Source organism: Grammomys surdaster, unplaced genomic scaffold (assembly GCF_004785775.1).
Source record: "Grammomys surdaster isolate TR1022 unplaced genomic scaffold, NIH_TR_1.0 126158, whole genome shotgun sequence".
Classification (NCBI taxonomy): Eukaryota; Metazoa; Chordata; class Mammalia; order Rodentia; family Muridae; genus Grammomys; species Grammomys surdaster.
The window spans coordinates 1,106,425-1,130,487 of NW_021620966.1; the positions used below are offsets into that span (position 1 = coordinate 1,106,425).

The 24,063-nt window shown below is 39.9% G+C and overlaps 1 protein-coding gene across 2 annotated transcripts in view; it reads left to right on the forward strand.

Moving 5' to 3' along the window:
- The first annotated feature begins 6,346 nt into the window (after nucleotides 1-6,346).
- The window catches only part of Slc16a4 (solute carrier family 16 member 4), a 20,701-nt gene continuing 2,984 nt past the window's right edge, over nucleotides 6,347-24,063 (forward strand). The window contains exons 1-10 of one of the 2 annotated variants that reach the window (XM_028757308.1): nucleotides 6,347-6,530; nucleotides 7,548-7,665; nucleotides 12,982-13,114; nucleotides 14,066-14,209; nucleotides 14,345-14,506; nucleotides 15,902-16,420; nucleotides 18,389-18,600; nucleotides 19,499-19,592; nucleotides 20,939-21,005; nucleotides 22,529-22,756. In XM_028757308.1, the coding sequence (XP_028613141.1) occupies nucleotides 7,579-7,665; nucleotides 12,982-13,114; nucleotides 14,066-14,209; nucleotides 14,345-14,506; nucleotides 15,902-16,420; nucleotides 18,389-18,600; nucleotides 19,499-19,592; nucleotides 20,939-20,994 (1,407 nt within the window). In that variant the 5' untranslated portion in view covers nucleotides 6,347-6,530; nucleotides 7,548-7,578 and the 3' untranslated portion in view covers nucleotides 20,995-21,005; nucleotides 22,529-22,756. Of the gene's footprint in view, nucleotides 6,531-7,547; nucleotides 7,666-12,981; nucleotides 13,115-14,065; nucleotides 14,210-14,344; nucleotides 14,507-15,901; nucleotides 16,421-18,388; nucleotides 18,601-19,498; nucleotides 19,593-20,938; nucleotides 21,006-22,528; nucleotides 22,757-24,063 lie in introns of those variants that run through there. The other variant, XM_028757307.1, reaches the window with a different exon arrangement.

A 24,063-nucleotide genomic window follows, 5' to 3' on the forward strand; every position in this document is an offset into this window, starting at 1 on the left:
GGCTGTCCTAGAATTTGGGACCAGGCTATCCTCAAACTCGGAGATCTGCCTCCCAAGTGCTAGGATTAAGACTTGCATCACCACCGCCCAGCATGGAGGAGGAACTACTACATTTTTAACATCACCCATAGCATCAAAGAAATAGGCATGTTGGAAAAAAAATTTTTTTTTTTTACCATTTGAGAGTAAAAGTAATCTTCAGCCTTCAGTGATTCTCACCAGTGTACTGCACAAGCAGGCAAGAAGGACTTTGTGTGTGTATGTGTGTGTGTATGTGTGTGTGTGTGTGTGTGTGTGTGTGTGTGTGTGTGTGTGTGTGTGTGTGTATTCCGATTGTGTGTGTTGAGAACAGAAGACAGCTTGTGGGAGTTTCCACTCCTACAGTAGGCTCTAGGGGTCCAGCTCAGGCTGTTCAGCTTATGCAGCAAGCACTTTACCCACTGATCCATGCCAGGCTCAGTTTGTCTGTCTGTTTAGTTTCTACTGCTCTTTGGCAATTTAATATTTCCCTATATAAAAAAAAATTCTAGAATATTAGAGTAAGGTGCTGTTTACAGAATAAGGATTTTGAATAAGACAATTGAAGGCTTTAAGCTGGAACTTAAGTAGAAGGATATTATATAATGTCCAACTTTAGGCATACGATATATGTTTGTCTGCACCACTGTCAAACCTGTTCTGAGAGCATGACCTTTGCCTTTCATCCCAAGCACCTAAAACAGTTCCTTGTGCACAGAAGGCATTAAATAAACACTTGCTGAATACACAAGTATAAGGGTTTTGTGGTATAAACTGGGCCTCTAAGAATAGAATGGATGCAGTGAGTAAGGGTTTCTAGCAAGAAGAAAGCAAAGACAGGGCAACCCAGAAGGAATATGCACATAACAAATGCTTTAGTCTGTTAGGCAGGAGGTGAAAAAGCTGGAAGACGGCTCACTCAAAGAAATGTGAATCTAGACCTAGCTCGGTAGTGGTGGTGCATTCCTTTACTCAGCCATCAACTGAACTTCCCAGCAGTGGTGCCAGGGGCGGGCCAGTTCTCCAGCCCCCAAGCCTCCATGCCTGGTTTTACAATTCAATCTTTAGTGAGGTTTTTGTATGCTAGAGAGATACTGAGCAATTTATATGTGTTTAGTTCACTTAACCTGTATATTATTCCAGTTTAGAAAAAAAAAATGGGTTCAATAAAATACAAAGCAACAGAGCAAACAGGAGAACAGGAATTTTCTAGTCTGTCACAGAACAGACATCTTGGCAGGACATCCTGTGGATGATAATGCTGAGTGACATGGTGTGAGTGCTCACTGCACCAGGCTTAGTTTCAAACTTTCAGGGACCTCCCATTGCACCTGTAAGATCCAGCTCCAGCCCACTGCTTGGCCACATGCCATGCTGTATCTGCTTATCTCATAATCTCTCTCTAGCAGTGAAGCAAACAGTTTCTTATTTGCTCACAGTAACCATTTGAGGTAGGAAAAAGTATATCCATCGTATTAATAGAACAAGACTTATGCTGGGAAGACCAGAAGACTAGATGTCCTGTTACTTTTCTATTGCTGTGACAAAACACCCATGGCCAGGGCAACTTAGAAAAGGGAGTCTTTAATTGGATTTACAGCTTCAGAGGGTTACAGCTCATGATAATGTAGCAAAGGCATGGTGGTCGGAACAACTCAAGATCATACCTTATCCAAAAGCAGGAAGCAGAGAAAAACACTGGGAATGCAAGGAGTCCCTTGAAACCTTAACCTGCACCCAGGGCACATCTCTTCAAGCAATGCTACACCTCCTGATCCTTTGCAAACAGCTCCACCAACTGGGGGCCAAGTATTCAAGCTTCTGAGCCAGTCAGGACATTCTCTGTCAAACCACCACACTGGAGATAGGTAATTTTCTAGTCTGTACAGAACTAAAGCTGAAGCATGGCTGCATTTGATGTATTAACTTGACTGGACTATAAGACGCCAAGATACATGAGTTAAGTCATTTCTGAATGTGTCTGGTCAAAGCCATTTGAATCAGTATGTTTGTGAGCTTCCTGTAACCCACTGAGCCCCTGAGTAAACTAAAACCTCCTTTCTCCCCATTTGTTTGATTTTTTGACCTGGGGTACTGGCCCTTCATTTCTAGAGTTACTGAAACTTACACCTCAGTTTTGGTGACCTCATTTGGAATGGAACCCTACCGTTGACTACCAGGTCTGCAGTTGGCTCATTGCAGATGTTGGTCTTCTTAGTGTCTCTAGTTATACAAATCAATTACTTATAGTAAACCTTACTGTCGCCACTTCTACTGCCAACTGTTCTGGCTCTGAAGAACATTATTTCTTGGGGAAAGCCAGGCAAATTCCTCAGTCTGCTGGATAGTTTTATGTCAACTTGATACAAGCTAAGATCATCTGAGAGGAGGAAACCTCAATTAAGAAAATGCCTCCACCTGGGGAGACTACCTTCTATGGCCAGGCAGGAACTGCAGTGGATCAGGAGGGACACCAACCCACCTTCTACCCAAAACTTATCCTGTCTAAAAAAAATGCAGGAATTGGGGATGGAACAGAGACTGAGGGAATGACCAACCAATAACCAGCTCAAATTGAGACCCATCCCATGAACAAGCACCAATTCCAGACACCTTGACACTATTAATACTCTGTTATGCTTGCAGACAGGAGTCTAGCATTGCTATCCTCTGAGAGGCGCCACCCACCAGGTGACTCAAACAGATGCAGACACCCACAGCTAAAAAGTAGACTGAGCTGGGGACTCTTATGGAAGAATAGGAGGAAGGATTGTAGCCCCTAAGGGGATAGGAACTCCATAGGAAGACCAACAGAGTCAACTAACCTGGACCCTTGGGGCTCTCAGACTAAACCACCAACCAAAGAAAATCCATGGGCTAGACCCAGGCTTCCTTGCACATATGTAGCAGATGTGCAGCTTGGTTTTCATGTTGGTTCCAAACAACTGGAGCAGAGGCTATCCCAAAAGCTGTTGCCTGTAGGTGGAATATGTTCTAGCTGGGCTGCCTTGTTTGGCCTCAGTGGGAGAGGAAGCGCCTAGACTCACAGACACTTGAAGTGCCATGGTGGAGAGATACCCAGGGGAGGCCCCACTGGCTCAGAGGAGGAGAGGGGGGATGGGGTTAGGATTGTGGGGGATGATCAGGAGGGGGCAGTGAGGGGGATCTAAAGTGAATAAGTTAAAAAGAAAGGAAGGAAGAGCAAGAAAAGAGAAAAGAAAGAAGAAAAGAGAAGAAAAAGAAAATGCCTCCATAAGATATGGCTGTAGGCAGGCCTGTAAGGGCATTTTCTTGATTAGTGACTGACTGGGGAGGGTCCAGCCCATTGAGGGTGATGTCATCCCTGAGGTAGTACTGGGTTCTATAAGAAAGCAAGCTGAGCAAGCCAGTAAGCAGCACCCCTCCATGGCCTCTGCATCAGCTCCTGCCTCCAGGTTCCTGCCCTGTTTGAGTTCCTGTCCTGACTTCTTTCGAAGATGAATAGATATGGAAGTGTACGCCAAGTAAACCCTTTCCTCCCCAACATGCTTTTTGGTCATTGTGTTTCTCTAACTCAGATACATATGTCTGTGATCCACTAGGACTGGAAAGATTCAACATCTCCCTGTAATCATGTTTATTATAGTAAAAGGAGAACTGACAAAGGGAAATGGTATTTGGGACAAAACGAAAAAAGAAACAGAGAACGAAGTTCCAAGAACTCTCCTTCAGCCAAGTCACATAGAATGTACTTAATTTCTCCAGCACTGAGTTGTGATAATATTTATAAAATATCTTCAGCTGGAGAAGTCACTATACACTGAGTGCCCAGAGGAGGCTGATCACATGAGCATTTTCTACTAGCAAATGTCAAACTCCCAGGTTCCCAGAAGGGAGTGTTTAGCATAAGTCAGATTGTTTGCTCCCTATAGGAACAGGGATGGTAGAAGTTCCCCTGAAGGCTAAGTTCCCAAATACCAGCCAGAAGCCAATTCTGTAAGCCAACTTTATGCTATGCTATGCTATGCTATGCTATGCTATGCTATGCTATGCTATGCTATGCTATGCTATGCTATGCTATGCTATGCTATGCTATGCTATTTGAGGATGGAGGTAGGGGTTGAAGCAGGATTTCTCTGCACATACTTGGCCATGTGTAAGCCAACTATTATTATTTTATTTACTTATTTATTTATTGGGGGTATGTGGGTAGGGATTGAAACTGGGTTTCTCTGCATACACTTGGCTGTCTTGGAACTCACTCTGTAGACCAGGCTGGCCTTGAATGCAGAGATCTGCCTACCTTTGCCTCCTGAGTGCTGGGAACAATGACATGTGCCCTTATGCCTAGCTCTGTGAGCCAACCTTTTGTTTGTTTGTTTGTTTGTTTGTTTGTTTGAGACAGTATTTCTCTGTGCAGCCCTGGCTGTCCTGAAACTCACTCTGTAGGCCAGGCTGGCCTGAAACTCAAAGATCCACCGGCCTTTGCCTCCTGTGTGCCGCCCAGCTGGGAGCCAACTTTTTACAGCTAAGGACTGAACAAGGACAAGGAAAGGTTGAGCTGGTGACTTTCTTAACCCAGTAGTGTTGTGCTAAATTCTGAGTCCCAAGGGTTGAAGAGTATTCAGAAGTTATCAGACAGCAGAACAATGGTCATAAGAAATTATGGTAAATTCTTACCAAATAGCTTTAGGGCCAAGAGTTAAAAGGTTATAGGCTGAGATATTCATATGTTTAAAGACCCTGTAAATGCAACATTGAGTCAGTGGTTATGGGTGCTGAAATATTAACTAATATCCCAGATAGCTTAACAACTCTTTCCTCTCATTAACAAGAATGATTCACAGTTTTTCCCTTTTTGGGGGGTGGGGGGAGGAGTGGGGACAGGGTCTGACTTTAACCCTGATTTGCTCAAACTCAGCAATCCTCCTTACTTAAGCATCTGGTGTGCTGAGATTGTACGTGTGAGCTACTATACACAGCAGTAAGAAGTATTCTTGATCCTAAACAACCTTGTAAAATAATATTAGCAACATTATGTAGCTTTGAAAACAAATTCAAAGAGGTTAACTTGCTCAGAATTTCAAGACTTAAAATGCAAAGTTGAAATTCTATCCAAACCAGCCCTCAACAGTTTCTATATAAAAGGTATGTATGAAGAAGAGTCATCTCTAAGAACTCCAAAATCCTCTTAGCCTATACATGATGCTGTTTCTCTCCATTTCAAATCTGGTCCCAGGGCTCCAGCAGAGCTATCAGTATGGAGCTCAAGTTCATCTCTTCTAACTAAATCAGAGGTTTGCTTTAAAAAAGTAGCAATCCTGCCACCAAAGACCTTGAAAACAGTCCCATGGATGGTCACTAAAAACATGTTCCGGAGTGTATAATTATCTCAAAGCTCTCTGAAAAGCATTCCTCTTCCTCTGGGTTTTGCCTTCTGCTGAATGTTTATTTGATCTTTTCCACCAACACCCATATCTGCGTCATCTGTCCATGGTTTCGTTCACTGAGCATCCTCCCAAACTAAGCCATCCTTCTTTAAGAATTTTAATAAGAAAAATTAGAGATGGGCTTTAAGAGGATGAGAAGCCTCATGTTTGAAAAACAGAACAAAGGTGCAGACTTCCAGATCAAACAAAGAAATCATACTTTGGCTTAAAATACACTCTGGTTTAAAAGCTAGAATTTTGGTGTAGGGAGATCAAAGGTACTTTCTTGTTAACTTTTTTTTTAATGTGGAAGGTGGAGCAAAGGAAGGAAATTGAACTGGAATGTTGAATTATTCAGGTAATTTCCTAGGACTCAGCCTTAATCATTTCCAAAATTCAGTAAAAAAAAAAAATTTCATTAAAATTACTGTAAGTATATATTTTCATGGAAAGTTAAAGTAATAGGGTTCAAAAAAGCAAATAAAGTGGGACCTAAAACCCCAACTTAGTAATCACACTGTTTAGTCCCTGAGCACGAAAGAGCACAAAACAGGCTGAATTTACTAGGGACTGCTTTGGGTTTGCTAACACGGACCAAACCCAAGTACTCAAGTTAAGCATGCACTCTTGTGGGGCAGTATCTCCAGCTCCGGCACTGCCATTTGTGGTCCAATAGAAAGCTCCCCCGCCTCTGGAAGAGTTTTATGTTTCTCTTATTAAACCAGTCTCGAGACTTCCTGAGGAACTTTGGACAAGTGTTTCAAATATCTGGAGTCCCATCCCCCACCCCAGACTTGAGATGTCACTAGGAAGATTTTCTCCTTGGTTTACCCGGCTTTTTGGCCTGAGGTGAAAAAAGTCTACCTTGTGGGCTGGCTGGAAGGCTGGCCTGAGTTGCTCTCAAGTTACAGCCTTTCCTCCTCCCTCAGGAAGTAAAGTCCACTGGCAGGAGGGCCTAAACCTCCGAGCTGCCTTGCTTGACTTACAATGCCTGGTTGTTTTCACCAAGCAGTGAATGAAACGGAAAAAGAGTAACATTTTAGGAAAATTAATTAATTTTTCCTCCAACATTTTCTTGTCTTCAGAGGATTCGTTTGCTTAAAGGTAAGGTGAAGTGAAATTGGGTGTTGGGTTGGTCTTCTCAGGGGCCTGGAATGACTAGAATCTCTCTGCCTAATTATCTAATAGACATCACACATATCACACACAAACACACACACACACACACACACGACATCTTTCTGTTCAAATCTTCTAACAGACATTACTTTTCTTAGACACTAAACACACACAGATACACCGCATACACACCAGCCTGTTTTCACAACAGCAAATGAGGATAACATCCATTCCTCAGAACACATACATTTTCTTTTCATTCTTTCTCAATATGTAGGTATTTATTTACTCAACTCTCTGTTTGAAGGTAGCACACTATGACATTCTAATCTTGAATGCTTAGCATCTCTCTCTTCCTAAGGTGGAGCGTAGTCTCCTGCAGAATCGTAAGTCCACCATCACAACCAAAATAGTTAACCTCTCTGTTTAGTACCCTCTATTTCAAATCACTCATATTTCCTAAATGGGCTTCACAATTTGTTTTCCTCATCCAGTATCCTGTTAAGAAATAAGTTACTTTGTTGGGGTATCTAGTGCCTTAAAATACCTAAGGGGCTGTCTAAACCCAAGAGCCCCCTCCATTTAACTTTTCTTTAGCGTCAAGGGCTGGTTCACAGGACTGGATGAGTAATACATGGCTTCCTCTAAAATTGGCTTATAGTTGATGGAGATCCTGAACACAAGTAGAGTGGCCGTTCTATCAGGGAAGTGAGGTTATTAATATCAAGCAGACTTCACATGTAACTAAGAGGACACAAAAAAGTAAAATCAAAGAACAATTGGTTTTATACCATGGAGCAAATTAAAATTTAAGTTTAACATGCACATCTATAATAGGAGCCTTCAGGAAGTGAAGGAAGGACAGCCACGAGTTCTAGGCTATGTCAAGCTACACAGCAAGACCAGGTCTTAAAACCAACCAAACAAACAAACAAACAAAAAGCCCACTTACATTTAGATCACTTTCTTGACTACTGAACTACTGTTTTAGATCTGTTCTAGTGATCTCTGCATGTAACATACAGGAAGTATCATGATGAAGAGGGAAGAAAAGCCCTCCCCTTACACCAAACCTCTGGATGGAGGATGGGGATGGATGGTTGTGTTTCATTTTTTCCTGGTAAGTGTTTTTCCCCTTTCCAACTGCTGAACTGTCTGAAGAAAAGCTCAAAGCAGCCTAACAAGATGAAGAAATCATGAGATTTCAGTAGAGACAGGAAGCCGGGAACTTCCCCAAACTGCTAAAATCAAAGGCCATCTTGGCTGAACCCATAAGCTGAGATGTTCCCCTTGAGAGAAAGGAGAAGCATTCTCATCCAGTCCTTTTCTCTGCCTCTCTATCACCTCTTAATTAGAGACTGCTCCAGGCATGATCGGCAAGTCTACTTTGGCAGCATTGAAACTGGGATTTGGGGACATCGCATTTTTGACTATGTAAGAGCTAGCACAAGTCATTCCTAGAAAGCACTCAGCTCTGCCAGGTGTGAGAGATGCTTATAATTCCAGCACTGGGCGGGTTTGGGGAAGGGGGTGCTGAGACCAGCCAGTCACACGTGGCAAGACTTTATCTCAAAACAAAGTGCCCACCTATTCAGCATAACACATACACAATGCTTTGTACTCTTCATGCTGTTTTTGTCTACTTGACACAAACCTAGATGTATCTGAAAAGAGGAAATATCAACTGAAAAACTGCTTCCATCAGACTGGCCTGTAGGCAAGTCTGTGAGCCCAGCTCACTGCCACGCCAGACAGGTGGTCCTGTGTTGTTTAGGAAAGCAAACTGAGCAAGCCGGAGAAAACAAGCCAGGAAGCAGCATTTCTCCATAGCTTCAGCTTCAGATCTTGTCCTGACTTAGTGATGCTCTATAACCTGTAAACTGAAATGAACCCTTTCCTTCCCAAGGACTTAATCATAGCAATAGAAAGCCAGCCATGGTCCCCTTCACTAATAGGGGCTGAGGATACTTTAGCCTGCTGCCCCTCCCCTCATAACTTGAATTAAACTCTGTATCTGACAAGTATTGTAAGAAAAGACTTCTTGCCCTTGCCTCCAAGACACTGCTGGGGTTGCTCTGTAAAAACGGGGTGATGTGCAGCATCAGCATGTCTGTGCTAGAACACTGGTGGATCCATCACAGCTGTGTCACAAATAATCCCGTGCCTGGTGGTACCAGCCCTACAATTCTTAAGCACCCCCTGATCATTCTCTTAACTTTGAGACACACTCACAAAGACACTTCTTGACATTCCTCCCCTGCTTGGATTTACAGAAAGCAGCCCACACGACAGGAGCACAAGTCTAGATGAGTGACAGACATTAGTATAAAACTGAAGGCAGGAAAACATCATGCATTACTCCTCCCTAATAACAGAAAAGAGGGAGGGAGGATAGAGGTCCTAAGCTAGACCTGTATATTATAGAACTTAACAAATAAAGCACAATTTGTTAAATTCTGGCTTCACTACTGAAGAATTGAATTTCTTCTCCCCTTCCATAGAAACATTAATAATGGGGAAACTGAAGATACCTTAAGTCTGAGAGCCCTGCCTGGTTTGGCCTCCTCTCAAATGGTGTATGCTGTTGGTGTTGGAGTCTGGTTTTCCCACCCTTTTCTACATTATTCTCAATGGATAACAAGTTATTTGATTAGTTACTGCTAATTAAAAGAACCTAATAACCAGGTTAATAATGTTATTTGGGTAACATAATGATGGTTACTGAAGCATAAAAATATACCAAAAGGTTAGCAATGAACTCAGCTAGCTCACTGCTCATAGGGATAATATACATCCTTATAGGCAATGCATTTATTTCCATGTAAATTAGAAGCATGCTATAATTCTATAAGATTTAAGATCCCAAAAAAGTGAAAAAATTCTCAGTATGTTTTGTGAGCACCTCCACAAAAGCAGGCTACACTGTAACTCACCATAGTTTATATATAACTGTTTCTGGGTTTAGTATGTATCTTAGTTAGGGTTTTACTGCTGTGAACAGATATCATAACCAAGGCAACTCTTGTAGGACATTTAATTGGGGCTGGCTTACAGGTTCAGAGGTTCAGTCCAGTATCAACAAGGTAGGGACATGGCAGTATCCAGGCAGGAATGGTGCAGGAGGAGCTGAGAGTTCTACATCTTCATCTGAAGGCTGCTAGGAGAAGACTGGCTTCCAGGGAGCTAGGATGAGGGTCTTAAAGCCCACGCCCACAGTGACACACTTCCTCCAACAAGGCCACACCTCCACTCCCTGGGCCAAGACTATTCAAACCGTCACAGTATATCTTACCTAACTGTTCCGTGAGGGTGGGGAACCACATGTACATTGCTCATCAGTGTATGTTCACTATCGTATGCCTACACTGAATACTCTGAATATACAGCCTGAAACACAGTAGCCACTCATTAAATACCTGCTTGTGGGTGGGGGGAGAGGGTGGGACAAACTCATTTGTAAGTAGCCAAAAGGATGGATGAAGTCAGAGGTGGAAAGAGGCTACTGAAAACATGTTAAGAGCCAATCGTGCCGGTACAGTTACAGGTGATACACCTGTAATTGCAGCATCTGGGAGATGGTAGCAGGAGGAACATGAGTTCAAAGCCAGCTGGGGCTGCACAATTAAATAATCTCAGAAAAATAACAGATAGATTAAGACAATTGGTTGTTCTGAGGTTATACAGTTTTAATGACGCAAGTTAATTGGAAAAGTATTTCAGATGGAACCTGGGTACTGGGTATCCATTGGACAAGCTACAATACAGGCAAGAAAACAGGCCCTAAATTTAACATAGTATTCAGAAGTAACTGAAAATACAGATCTGAGCATTTTGGTAGGATAGACCACTAAGGTGTGGAGAGGAATCTGACAGCAGGGAACACCATAGTCCAGAGTTGTTTATGCACTTCGGTAGGTTTTGAATGCCATTTACTACAGTTAAAAGGAGCAGGAGGAAAAACAGTTTGAATGGCGTAATCTTGGACAAAGGCTAAGGAACTTACAACCAAGAACGTGTTTGCTCTAGTCTTTGAGCACCTGAAGTATAGCAACCTGTGTCTCCAATATACACAGTTTACCTTTAAGGCTAAAGGGATAAAGCCACCAGAGAAAAGGGGATAGGACAAAATTGTGGGAGATCAATGTGGATGAATGGAATCATCCAGAGGAAACAAGAGCAGAGGAGTGGGCAGATGTCAGAAATTATCAGGAAAAATGATGTATGGCCACTGCTGAGGTTACATGATAGAATCGCAACAATCTGACTTAACAACAAGGAAGTCTTTGAGAATCCTGATCAGAGCACTTAGGTTTTCAGTAGAATACTTCAATTAGAGGAAGTAGACACAGCGGACTTTGAAGAAACTTATCTATGAAGGTCAGGATAAGCCAAGATATACAGTAGGATCAGAAATAAAAAGAGCTGTTATTAAAAAAAATTAACCCTGACAACAGGCACTCTGATTTCAAAATGAGTCGAGGCTGATCTAGATCTCACATACACACACACAAGGGGGTAGGAGGGGGAGGGGTGGGGGGAGGCCCACTTCGTCCTCTTATGGGTCCAAGAAAATGAAGAAAATTAACTGCGTTGCTAGGGGTTGTGGAGCATGTCTTTAATCCTAGGGGCACTTGGGAGGAAGAGGCAGGTGGATCTTTGAGTTTGAAGCCTGTCTGGTCTATACACACACACACATACACACACACACACACACACACACACACACACGAGAGAGAGAGAGAGAGAGACAGAGACAGAGACAGAGAGACAGAGAGAGTGTGTGTGTTTTAGGACAGCCACGGCTACACAGAGAAACTGTCTTGAAAGCAAAAAAAAAAAAAAAAAACCAAACCACCAACTAAAACTAAATGCTTTTAAAGTTGAAAATTAGGACTTGGACTGTTCCTAGGTTTTTGTTTGATTTGGAGGTGAGACAATTACAATGTCTGATGAAACAGGACTGAGTCCTACCAAGTTTAATCCAAGGCATGAGATCACGACTTATGTAGTAGTCTGCATGATTAACTAAGGGAAAATACAGATATTGGGAAAGGTCTTTAGTATCTTTTTAAAGTCTAAATAGAAATTAATTAGGAAGTTAAAAGTTACAGAGAGCCAGCTGGGTAGAGCTCTGCCTTTGGCTTTCCTGATACTCAGTAAAGAGACAAGACACCCATGTCACAGCTCTCCAGCATCGAGAAGAGAACAAAGAAAAGTTCAGATTGGAGACCAATAGTCAGTCAAATTCAAAAGATTAAGAACGGAGGTAAACTGGAAGTGGTGGCATATGTCTTTAATTCCTTGTCTTTACTTGGGAGGCAGAGACAGGAAGATCTCTGTGACTTCAAGGCCAGCTCTGGTCTATACAGTGTGTTCCAGGACTACATAGAGGGACTGTTTCTCAAAAAAAAAAAAAAAAAGGTAAGAATTCGGTGGCTATCACCCATAACCACATAGCTCACACACATAGGCTAAAGGCTTACAGAATGACCCCTCACATTAGTGATCCTGGTTCATAAGAAGGTTCACTATATTGTGAACTGAAAAAGGTCTAGTACATTTGATAGTACAGTTTGATTTTTTTTTAAGGGTAAATTATATTATGGGTGCCAGGAACTGAACCTGGGTACTCTGGAAGTGCAACAAGTGCTTATAACTGCTAAGCCCCAAGTTTTGTTTTGTACTTGCTTTCAAGTGAGAATGAGAAAAATGTTTAGGACTCTTTTCTTAACTTTGGAAGCCTCCTAGGCAGTTGCCAGTCCTCACTCTCTTGCTTCCAGACAAGAAATACCACTATTCTGAAACAACACTAGAAATGATGTTTAAAGTGGGGTGGGGAATAGCCACAATTCTTTACAATTAGGAATTGAGGAATGGTTGTATACAAACAGAAATAGGTCCCTCCCCCGTAATAAATAACTGCCAGAGATAGTATGTAAAAAAAAAGTAGTGGGAAGTCAAGTCAGCCTAGGGTTTAAGTCTCAGTTCCTGTACCATCGTTGGCAACTTTTCTCTTAAACTTCAACTCTCACCTATAAAACAACAGTGACACATCCTTTTCATAAGCTTGAAATGGGGATTAAATGAGATATTTTCATGAATATGTCCTACCACTTCAAAGAGAGTGAATAAGCTGCTTCTCCCACCCCCTATTATATAACAAGAAAGTACCAATAAGCCGGGCAGTTGTGGCGCACGCCTTTAATCCCAGCACTTGGGAGGCAGAGGCAGGTGGATTTCTGAGTTCCAGGCCAGCCTGGCCTACAGAGTGAGTTCCAGGACAGCCAGGGCTACACAGAGAAACCCTGTCTTGAAAAAAACAAACAAAAAAAAGTACCAATAAGAAAAATGGGTTAGTACTGAGATGCTGGAGCAATAGAACCTCTGGTTCTAGCCCACTTTGCATCTAACAAGGACTCTGTATGCTTTGATTTAGGTAAATGTGTTTGTGATGGGAATGACCAAGACATTTGCAATTTTCTTTGTGGTCTTTCAAGAAGAGTTTGAAGGCACTTCAGAGCAAATTGGTTGGATTGGATCCATTATGTCATCACTCCGTTTTTCTGCAGGTATGGAGCTAGCAATAAGCTCGCTGTCTATGGAGAATGACAACAAAGGTCCATGACAACATTGTCATTCCTTTAAGGCTGAAGTACTGTCACATTAAAGTTCACCTATTAATATGCATGAATATTAATATGTAATATTGAAAGAGACATCAGTGTTTATGTTCTATTTAACTTGGTAACTAAATTGGGAAAATTAAGGCTAAAAAGGAATTAAGGCCAGGTGTTGGTGGTACATGCCTTTAATCCCAGCACTTGGGAGGCAGAGGTAGGTGGACCACTGAGTTGGAGGCCAGCCTGGTCTACAGAGCAAGTCCCAGAACAGCCAAGGCTACACAGAAAAATATGTCTTGAAAAAAGATAGGGGAGCTGGTGATATGGCTCAGAGGTTAAGAGCACTGACTGCTCCTCTAGAGATCAGGAGTTCAAATCTCAGCAACCACATGGTTGCTCACAACCATCTGCAATGAGATCCGATGCCCTCATATGGGTGTCTGGAGACAGCTACAGTGTACTCACATATAATAAATAAATAATCTAAGAAAAAAAAGAAAAAAGAAAAAAGATAGGGAAATGAAAAAGGAATTGAGAATCCAAGTATTTAATTAATGATTGAAATTTTTTCATGCCTTGTGTTTTTTTTAAGTCTGGTAGGGCTTTAAACCCAGTGAGCCAAGACTTCAACCTGAAAGTGAAACCATTCAGCTCTAATTATGTGATCATATTCAAACCAAACATTAAACCAATTTCTCCTTTAGTTCTAGTTGGTGTTGTAATTTGGAGATTAGCAATTCAAATTTGTGCTAAACAAAGACCACTAGTACAAACACTATTTTAAGTTTTGAATATACAGTATCTTAAACCAATTGTCTTGTTTTCCTTTTATCACTCAAATAACACACAGGATCTAAGGGATGCCAGAGGATATTAACTTAGCACTCTCTCTTTCTTAAGGTCCCCTGGCTGCTATTATTTGTGACATACTTGGAGAAAAAACTACCTCCATCCTTGGAACTTTCCTTGTTTCTGGTGGCTATCTCATCAGCAGCTGGGCCACAGGCATTCCCTTCCTTTGTGTGACGATGGGACTGTTACCTGGTGAGTTCACTATCAACAGTCCATAAAGGATGAGACAGGAACTCTTCCTACTCCCCATAGACCCTAAATGTATTATCTGACCTACAACATCTGATATGGTAACTAATGATCTAATTTCAAACTTTTTTTTTAAAGGTTTGGGGTCTGCTTTCTTGTACCAAGTAGCTGCAGTGATAATTACCAAATATTTCAAAAAACGACTGGGTCTTTCTACAGCAATTGCCCGTTCTGGAATGGGACTGACATTTTTGTTGGCACCCTTTACAAAATTCCTGATAGATCTTTATGACTGGACAGGTGAGTCAGTCTAAATTTCTAAACTTTCAACATTAAAAATGTAATGTTTAGCCCTCCCTTTGCTGGGAGACCAGGCTGGCCTCAAAACTCATGGCAATGCTGGGATTACAGGCCGCCAGGCACCACATAGCACTGAAGATGGGAAATAAACATATTTAATGGAAGCACATACCCTTCCTTAGAGAACATAGGGGAGAAATCTTCCTATTTGTTAGTCCACTCAAAATTCTCTTTAGAATTCAATGCATAAGGTGTAACTGGAAACACTGTGCAGTAACAGCCTTAGGAAAACCATGTTTTCTTTTTCCTCCAATCTTTCCCTAAAGCATCCTTCTAAGAAAACAAAACAACAACAATGACAACAACAACAAAAAAAAACCAAAAAACAAGATTCTGCACTTAAAAGCAAATCTAAGAGGTTAAATGGAGTATTTGTAAAAAAGATTATGTTCCTTCTGGACAATCTATATATTTTACCAACTAGGAATTTTCACAAAGCCATTTCATACTTTTCTATCTGAAGTATTTTAGTGAAATGTATTCATGTCTATTTCTACCTTTATAGTACTTTTGACTACTCTTTCCTATGCAGAGCACTATTCAGCAGTCCCATGGTAAGTGGGGACCTCCAGCTGATATGCCTCTAGGAAAGTCTATACAAGCTTGTTCTCTCCAGAAACACTAAGTCAAGGCTTTGTTCAGAAACTCTGAAACCATCGAAGTACTCATCATCAAAGGCAAGACTATCATGTCTTCCAGGGGGAAAAAGTCCTGAAAGGCTTTTCTAACATGTTTCCCACCCACCTCCCATGATTCCTGACAGCTAATTCTATATTTCTTACACCAAAATCCAGTCACTACAATATATTTAAAATACCTATTTAAAATGTAAATTTGTGTCATTCAGGTTATCAACCAACCCACCTCCCAATCCCCTCTGACCTGTTCCTTTAGCATAAATAACCTCTTTCCAATTTCCTGTTTTTTTCAATATCTATAGCATTACATTTTTGCAGTATGTATATTGTCAATAGATTTAAGTGCTTTCAGTTAAATTTTGGAGGCAGGGAAGGAGAGATGGCCCAGCAGTTAAAGGCATTTTGCTGTTCTTCCAGATAACTAGAATTCCATTCCCAGAATCTACATCAGACATTTCATAACTGCCTGCAATTCCAGTTCCAGGGGCTCTGATTCTCTTCTGGCTTCAGTGACAACCCCCCCCCAAAAAAAAAAATACACACACACAAATAAACCATGTTTTTTAAGTGGCATGGGAGGCAAAGTAGTATTTTCAAGAATTATTGGACTATAGAGGTTGGCCTCTTCTGAACCTATGAATAGTCAGCATGAACTGAAAGGTTATTCTTATGTTCTCAATTTCTCTCTTCCATTTAGGTGCTCTTATATTATTTGGAGCTATTACATTGAATTTGGTGCCTTCCAGCATGCTCTTAAGACCCATCCATATCCAATCAAACAACAATTCTGAAATTAAAAACAAAGGTAGCATTTTGTCTTCAACTGGACCAGAGGTATCATACAAGACAGAAATATCAAACTGCAATGAGACACAAGAGTCTTTCATCAAAGACAATACTATGAAGAAATCTGGACAACCTACTAAAACTTTAACTGTCTTAGAAAATCAAAGTGAAGAGTTCAGCAATAGGCCTCATAGGAACAGGCTGTTACTTATGAGCAATGACAAAAGTTATAAGAAAAAGTTTGTTTCATGGAACTGCAAGCAAAAACTTTTGGATATTTCTCTGTTTAGAAATCCTTTCTTCTACATATTTACCTGGTCTTTTCTCCTGAGTCAATTAGCATATTTCATTCCTACTTTTCACCTAGTAGCCAGAGCAAAAACACTTGGAATTGACATAATGGATGCCTCCTACCTTGTGTCTGTAGCTGGTAAGAAAACCTATTTCAAACCTCCTACCTACAAGGAAAAATGAACTTAGCTTGATAAAAGTTTATTAAATTTTGTTTAAAAACAGAAGCAAGGAAAAAGGGAGAAAGCAAGTGACTGTGAGTGGACTACGGAAAGGCTAGGAAAAGCAAGTTTTCTGATGTTAAACGGAATACTGTGCATTTCCTCATGCAAATTTGGTAACTGCTATCTTTCAGATTCTAGTGGACCCTAACTTGCCTTACCCACTTTCAGGCTAACAGTAGGTATCAATTGTTCACTGGGAAGAAACCTAACTTCAAAAGCGGGTGCTAAGTGTCAATAGCTAATCTGGGAAGAAATCTCAGCTAGAAAAGTGTTTTAGTAAGGATTGATTCTGAAGCTTGACTTCCCAGGCCAGGCTCCTGCTCTGTTGTTTATGTTTTGTTTTTGTTGGCTGTGTGACCTTGGGCAAGGCATTCTCCTTCATGCCAGGATTTCCTTTTCCTATCTATAGGATAGGCACAACACACCACTTTCCCTCCCAGCCGTCAGTATTATGAATGTAATGCATATGTAATTTAGTGTAGCGCCAGGCTAGCATAATGTTCTGAGTGTTTGATGCTAAGCAATTTTCCTGTTAAAATAACTAAGACAAATATGACTGTTGAGTTAGTCACTAATCCATAGGCTCATATGAATGAAATTCTCAAATAGAATGTAAGTTAAAACCACAAAAACAATTATTCTATGTAGTCACAGAATATTGGAAGATCAAACACTTAAATTGTAGATTCTCTCAACTGACAAAACAGGGATTCTGAAGCAAAGACTGAGATTGGATGTTTTGCTCTAACTGGACAATTTTCAGCATTCAACCAAACTTTTCTTCTACAGATTTCTTGGGGGAAAACAACTTATCAACCCCTTACAAAGCTAAAGACACCTAGTTTCAAATGGTCTCACTGAAGAGGTGTTTCAGTCAAAAACTGCTATCACATAAAAGCAGCTTTGGTTAACCATTTTCTTTTACTGTCTGATAGAATCCATTTGAATCAGGTTAAGGCTAAACAAATTAGGCCAAATAGCATAATACAGTCTATATATAGTAGCACTTTAGTCTCTTTTAATGGAATAGTTTATGCTTGGACCCCTAATAGTCAAATCACCTGGAGACCATGCTGGGTTTCTTTAATGTGGGGCTTTACCCACGTGAAGGAAGCACTGCACCACTCAGCATTCTCTCCCCAGCATTACTCACGGTTCTTTTTGTTGTTTCTGAGTCACAGTAGCTCAATCTTAGAACTTACCATGCAGACCAAGGTGGCCTAGATGGAATTCAAGGCATTCGCCACTATGCCTGGCTTCATGATATTCTTGATGAAGACTACTTTTGGTATTTCTAACTGATATGTCTTAGAATAGGGAAAACAGTAAGGATGCTGAGTGGGAGGAAAAAGTACTTCTTAAACTTTACTCATTACACCTCATTTACTCATTACACAAATGACATATCTAAATAACATGTATTTTCAAATTAACTTTAAGAACAACTGGAGGTCTTATATTCCAAAGCTTCATAGAAAGAGTCCCAGTGTCCACATTTTTTAATATAAGATTTTATTTAATTTTTCTCATTTCACCATATGACTCCTCAGGACACTGAAGTTTCATATCCTCACTTGTAGGACCTTTGAAGAAACTATAAAACCTCTTCAGACCATAGACTTGTCAACAGGAATTCCACATACAATTAGAAAACACACATAACAGCTTAATGGTTTCATGTTCAGCTGAAGGCAGCATTCTGGCATTTTATAGATGTTTAGAAAAGTAAGGTACATATCCTATTTCAGTACGAAACCATTTTTCCCACCTGTATTCTAGCCTCAGGATGGCATCCTATTCCTTGGGCAAAGATACCCTTACACTGACATTCTTACAAAAGGGTTTAGGAAACCAATTGTCTGATTTTGCATTCACTGTTCCAGGTATCACTGAGACAGTCAGTCAACTCATTTCTGGATGGATTGCTGATCAAAATTGGATCAAGAAGTATCAATACCACAAGTCTTACCTCATTCTGTGTGGTGTAACTAACCTGCTTGCTCCTTTAGCCACCACATTCCCACTCCTTATGGCCTATACCATCTTTTTTGCCATTTTTGCTGGTGGCTACCTGGCACTAATACTGCCAGTATTGGTGAGTAGACTCATTCTTCAGTAATAAATGACTCAGTACAAGTATCAGTAACAGCCTTCCCAAGAATTCAAATTTTGTATTAACTTTTAAAATTACACTAGACTTCAGAAATCCAGCAGCTAGTTATATCCTGTCATTATTCACCTAACCCATGTGAGAAACAGAAGCTAAGAGGACTAGCCACATAGAACAGGAAAAGGGGGAACAGAGGCCAGCAAGATTCCAACTATCCTTGTGTTGTTTACTCCTCTCCAACAGGCTCCAGGGGTCTCTAGCTCTTGCTAGATAGAACTTAAGTATAGAAGTCTGCTAACAAGGATTGTGTCTGTGTACTGTCTTGAGTCCTATGTATTTTAAGGACATTGTTTTAACAACTTCTCCATCTTACAGCAAACTGACTTAAAACCTGAACTCATGGAACTAAAATGGTTTTTAAGTTGTGTAAGACAGTGTATGAAGCCTAGGCAAAATCCCAGCTTCCCAAAGATGAAATCAGCTCCTGTGTTACCAGATTTCTTATAAACCCATGGTTGGTGGTAAGCCACAGGTGGATTCAATATTACTGTAAGCATAGATTACAAAATACTATTTCCTAATTGAGAAAGATTATTAAGGTTTGGGAGGTAAAAACACTCTTGAACCACATAAAAGGTTAACCTATCAAGAACAAACACCAATATTCCCCCACTAATAAACTGAGAACACTTACATTGCCTTGCCAATCCTAGTCCCCTAATTGACATCTATTCCCTTTCCTAACACTGGGGATGAAAACCCAACCCAACCATCCCAGGAGTCAAACCGTTCAGTTTGAGCGTTTTTTTTTTAAATGGTAAACATAAGACACTGAAGAAGTTCATCCTTAAAATGGCTAACACTAAATTCTCATTCCCTACAGGTTGATCTATCTAAGAATTCTAGAGTACACAAGTTTTTGGGATATGCCAGTTTCTTTGCTGGGATGGCTGTCCTTTCTGGACCACCAATAGCAGGTAACAACTAAGCCACACTCTGAGCAAATTTCAATGAAGAAATCAGAAATCTAGGATCAATGGCAACAGTACAGGTTTAAATGCTATATTTTACTTTAGCATGTTTGCTCTACCCTAATCACCAATACAGGAAAATCTGGTAGTTAATTCTGTAAATGTGTTTTACTTTCCTGGAAATAACCAGTTTTACCTAAATGACATTTTCTGCTTGCTGAGTTAAAGATTTGACTTGAATGTTAGGTTCTCCCAGACTCAAGGTCTCACCTATAACCTTACTGACTGCTACATTGTTTCCATTGTCCACAAGGAACTGCTCACCTTAAAATTAACTTTGCTATTTTTAAATGATTTGTTTGTTTTTTGAAACAAGGTCTCATTTGCCCACTTAGGCTTCAAACTCCCTACTCACCCAAGGAACCTTAAGAACTTTCTCATCTTTCTGTTCCCACCTGGGATTACAAGTGTGATGCAGTGGTGGGGAAGCAAATCAAATTCAGGGCACTCATGCTAGAGAGAGAATCTGCCAACTGAGCCCATGCTTACTTCTGCTACTTTCAGACCATAACTGAAAACAGCGATTCTGCCCTATCATTTAAAAAACAAAAAAATATGTATAGTGATGTTAAGTTTGTACTCTTGTTTGTTTTTTGAGGCTGGGTCTCATGTAGCTTAGGCTGGCCTTAAACTCACTACTCTAGAAGACGCTGGCTTTGAACTCTTAATCTTCCTGTATCTGTCTCTAAGTGCTGGAACTACAGGCACGTGCCATCATTCTTGGCTTCTATTTCCTGTTTTTTTTTTTTTAAATGAAAAAGAACAGACTACAACAGAACAAATTAGAAAACAGAATCATTTTATTGTGATACTTTTATTTCATGCATACACCTAATGCATTATAAATTTGTTTTCAATAAATCAGAAAAAAATGTTTATAGTTTTTTCTTAACCAAAGTCTAGAATACTTAGAACTATATGTAAGAATAAATGGAGCTCTTGTATCCACTAATCCTAAGAATTTTACTTGGGGAGTCATAAATTTTCTAAGTGCTAACAAGACAAAGGCCACCAATAAAGGCTCTCATCAATTTTTAGTCTAGGAGTTTGTTGCTCACAGTATCCCAAGTAAGATTATGATAAGACACAACTGAAGATATCTCACTGAGTGATGTTATACGGCTAAGCAACTTGTTAAAGGGAAAGGTTTCAGGGAGGTTCTTAGTTCTCTAAGTCATTCCTCTATGAAATGATAAAGAGAACTTTATAAAGACCATTAGATCTCTTCCCAAGTTCCAAAAGAAATACTATAAATGTTGGCTTTCAAATTAACTGAGTTCTTTGGGATGGAGATGTAGTTCAGTGGTGGCCTGCTTGCCTCACACACACAAGGCCCTTGAAAACCTAAACTAAAAACAGGTAACTTGATTATTAAGAGGTATGGGAAACAATGTGTCTATTTTTATCTTTAAATCTAAATGTTTATTGGTAATCTTCAAAGCTGTAAGAGATTCTCATTTTTACTTACCCATATCTATTAACAAATGAAAAGCTGAAATGCCTATAAAAAAAAAATGGGCATATTTAAGTTAAGAATCTGGCAAACAGCAAATCCTCAGCCAAAGGTTTGTTTAAAAGGGTACCAATGAATAAATAAACAATATACTTCTCTTTCCTGTATGGGAATGAAAAAGAAAAGAAAAGTTAGTTCTTTACAACATTTTAATAATTCTAGGAAAGAAAAAAAGCATAGGAAAACCATAGAAATCATGTAAATTTTAATAAGGCTACATAATTTTAAAAATCTATAAATAGAACATATGGGCAATATAATTACTTATGTACTTTTATCATTATGAATATGACAAGAAATATAGCAGCAACAAAATTCCTTAAGACCAGAATTCAAAGGACAAGAAGCCAAAAGCCTACCCTCCCCACATGTACTCCTCCACAGAAAACTCCCCTTTTGCCCCCTCCAATATAACTAATAAGAAATCCAATTTTATAATAATATGGATCAAATCAGACCCAGCTTCCTGGCTAAGGGTGGTTAGCAGACTAAGAGTAGGTTAAATGTCACAGCGCATTCAGACCTGCTAGTTTTTTGCTGGTAGATAACATCCAGAATTCCAACTCAGCGCCAAGATTTTAGCTTTGAAAGGTTGTGGGGAAGTGATAAGAATTAATATTTGAAACTGTTATATTTCTAGTAAACTCTGGAATCTGCCTTCTTTTACATCCAATACTGAACATCTATCTGATATAACTCTAATCCATCTATTTCTTTAACTTGAAATGGTTGTGGAACAGTTCAAATGCTGAACTCAGAGTTACTTCATAAAACTAACCATTTTGGACAAACTCTAAGAAAACCTTAAAAACTTTAATTTGTTTGTTTTTCTAAAACTCATTGTATAGTGTAGGCTGCCTAGAATTTGCTATGTAGTACAAGGTGACCCTGAATACAAGATTCTCCTACGTTTTAAGTGCTAAGATTATAGGCATGTGTTACCATGCCCTACTTTATAAAAATTTCTAATCCCTAAACAGAAATAAGTTGGCTGTGTTAAAGTCCCTAAAGAAATTCTCCATACAGATCTAAATACACATACTTACACACACAGACCCCATCTCAGGTATTTCAACCTTGTAAGTCAAAAATGTCAGAGAAACTGGTTCTCTTCTACCAGCTCCATGTATTATAGGAAAAGAAATCCATCCAAGGAGGTTTCTGTCCCTTTAACAGGGAAGCTATGTTACGAATTGATAGGCCATTCCTATTTCCAGTCTATCTTCAGTTCAAATATAATCGTGAACAATACTTCTGATCCTTGCTCCACCATTTACCAAATTAACCTCAAAAGATTTATCAGTTATGCTGACTTATAGAAATTTTTTTAGGAAAAAAAGAGATAGCTTCATCTTTTGGTCTGTTATAGTTTCATTGTGGAGACTGGAATGAGTGGAAGACAACTGAGAAGGCAGAGCAAAGTTCTCTGTCTGGACAAATAAAAGAGAGTATATTAACAGTGAAGAATTTGTAAACTGTTCATTATCAGGTGGTTAATTTTCCTCAAACCACACCGTCACCCAGCTTCACTCTGACTCAGCATTCCTAAGATTAATGAATCTATGAAAACATCATAAATAAATTTCAAATAGCTCTACTGTGATTTAAAAGGAAGAAATTATCATTCTGCCTTTGCAAAGGTCAAGACTAGAATGCTAATCCTCTAATAAAACAGCACTGAGCCAATGCTTAAGTGCCACTACTAAATCTTATTTTAAGTTTCTATCTTGGGGCCTTTAGTGAGTTCCTATCTTAAAAAGACCCCAAGATTTTAATTTGCTAAAGCACATAAGATTTATTCATAAAATGGCATATACAAAACACATAAATATTTTATAACACAGCCAAGGTAAGAGATAAAACTGTTATACCCAACCAGTGGCCCTGAGAGACAAAAAGATTAGAGTCTTACCAGACATGGTGGTATACACCTTTAATTCCAGTACTTGAGAGGCAGAGTCGATAGATCTCTGTGAGTCTGAGGCCACCCTGGCCTAGACAGACAGTGCTAGGCCACCAACTGGGTCTATCTGGTGAGACCCACATCTCAAAATAAAGAAAGAAAATCAGTGTCCATACATCTTGGAAGTTTGCCTCTATGCCTCCTACCCAACAGAGGAAGATATCATTAAGCAGGCCAGTTTCAGAATTTTCAGTCTCAGAGTTGAAGTACCAAGGGGCTTTGAGATTAAGGATTTCCTGGGTATGTTTCAAGTTCTAACATGACAATAAATGGAAACACAACAGCAAGCCTAATAGGATTCCTTTTTTTCTTCTTTCTTTACAATTATTTCTTTACTTTGTGAGTGTATGTGCGTGGACATGCCATGCTGCAGCACATGTGTGGAGAACAGAGAACAGCCTATAGGAGTCAGTTCTCTTCTTCCATCACAAGTCCCAGGCGTAGAATTCAGGCTGCTAGGCTTTGCAGCAAGAATCTACCTATGAAGCCATCTCATCAGCCCCCTAAAAGGATTCTTAGCTTAACAAGTTCTGAAACACATGAGCATATTAAATTAATTCCCTTTTCCATGACTTAACTCATAAAATCATATAGAAAGTATATTGGTTGACTCTCTTTAAATCTAAAATAATAAATCTTTGGAGGTAGTGATATGATGTCATAATGGCAAAATTTCCTATCGTAAGTTAGATTCATGCACAAAAATATTAAAAGTATTATATAAAACTATCTTTAGGGAGATAGATCCAGTTCCCAGAATCCACACAGTGGTTCACACCATCTGTATCTCCAGTCCACAGGAGCCAATGCCCTTTTCTGATCTCTGAAGCACCAAGCATGCAGGTGGTGCGCACACACACACACACACACACACACACACACACATACATTTTACACACACACACACACACACACACACACACACACACACACACACACAC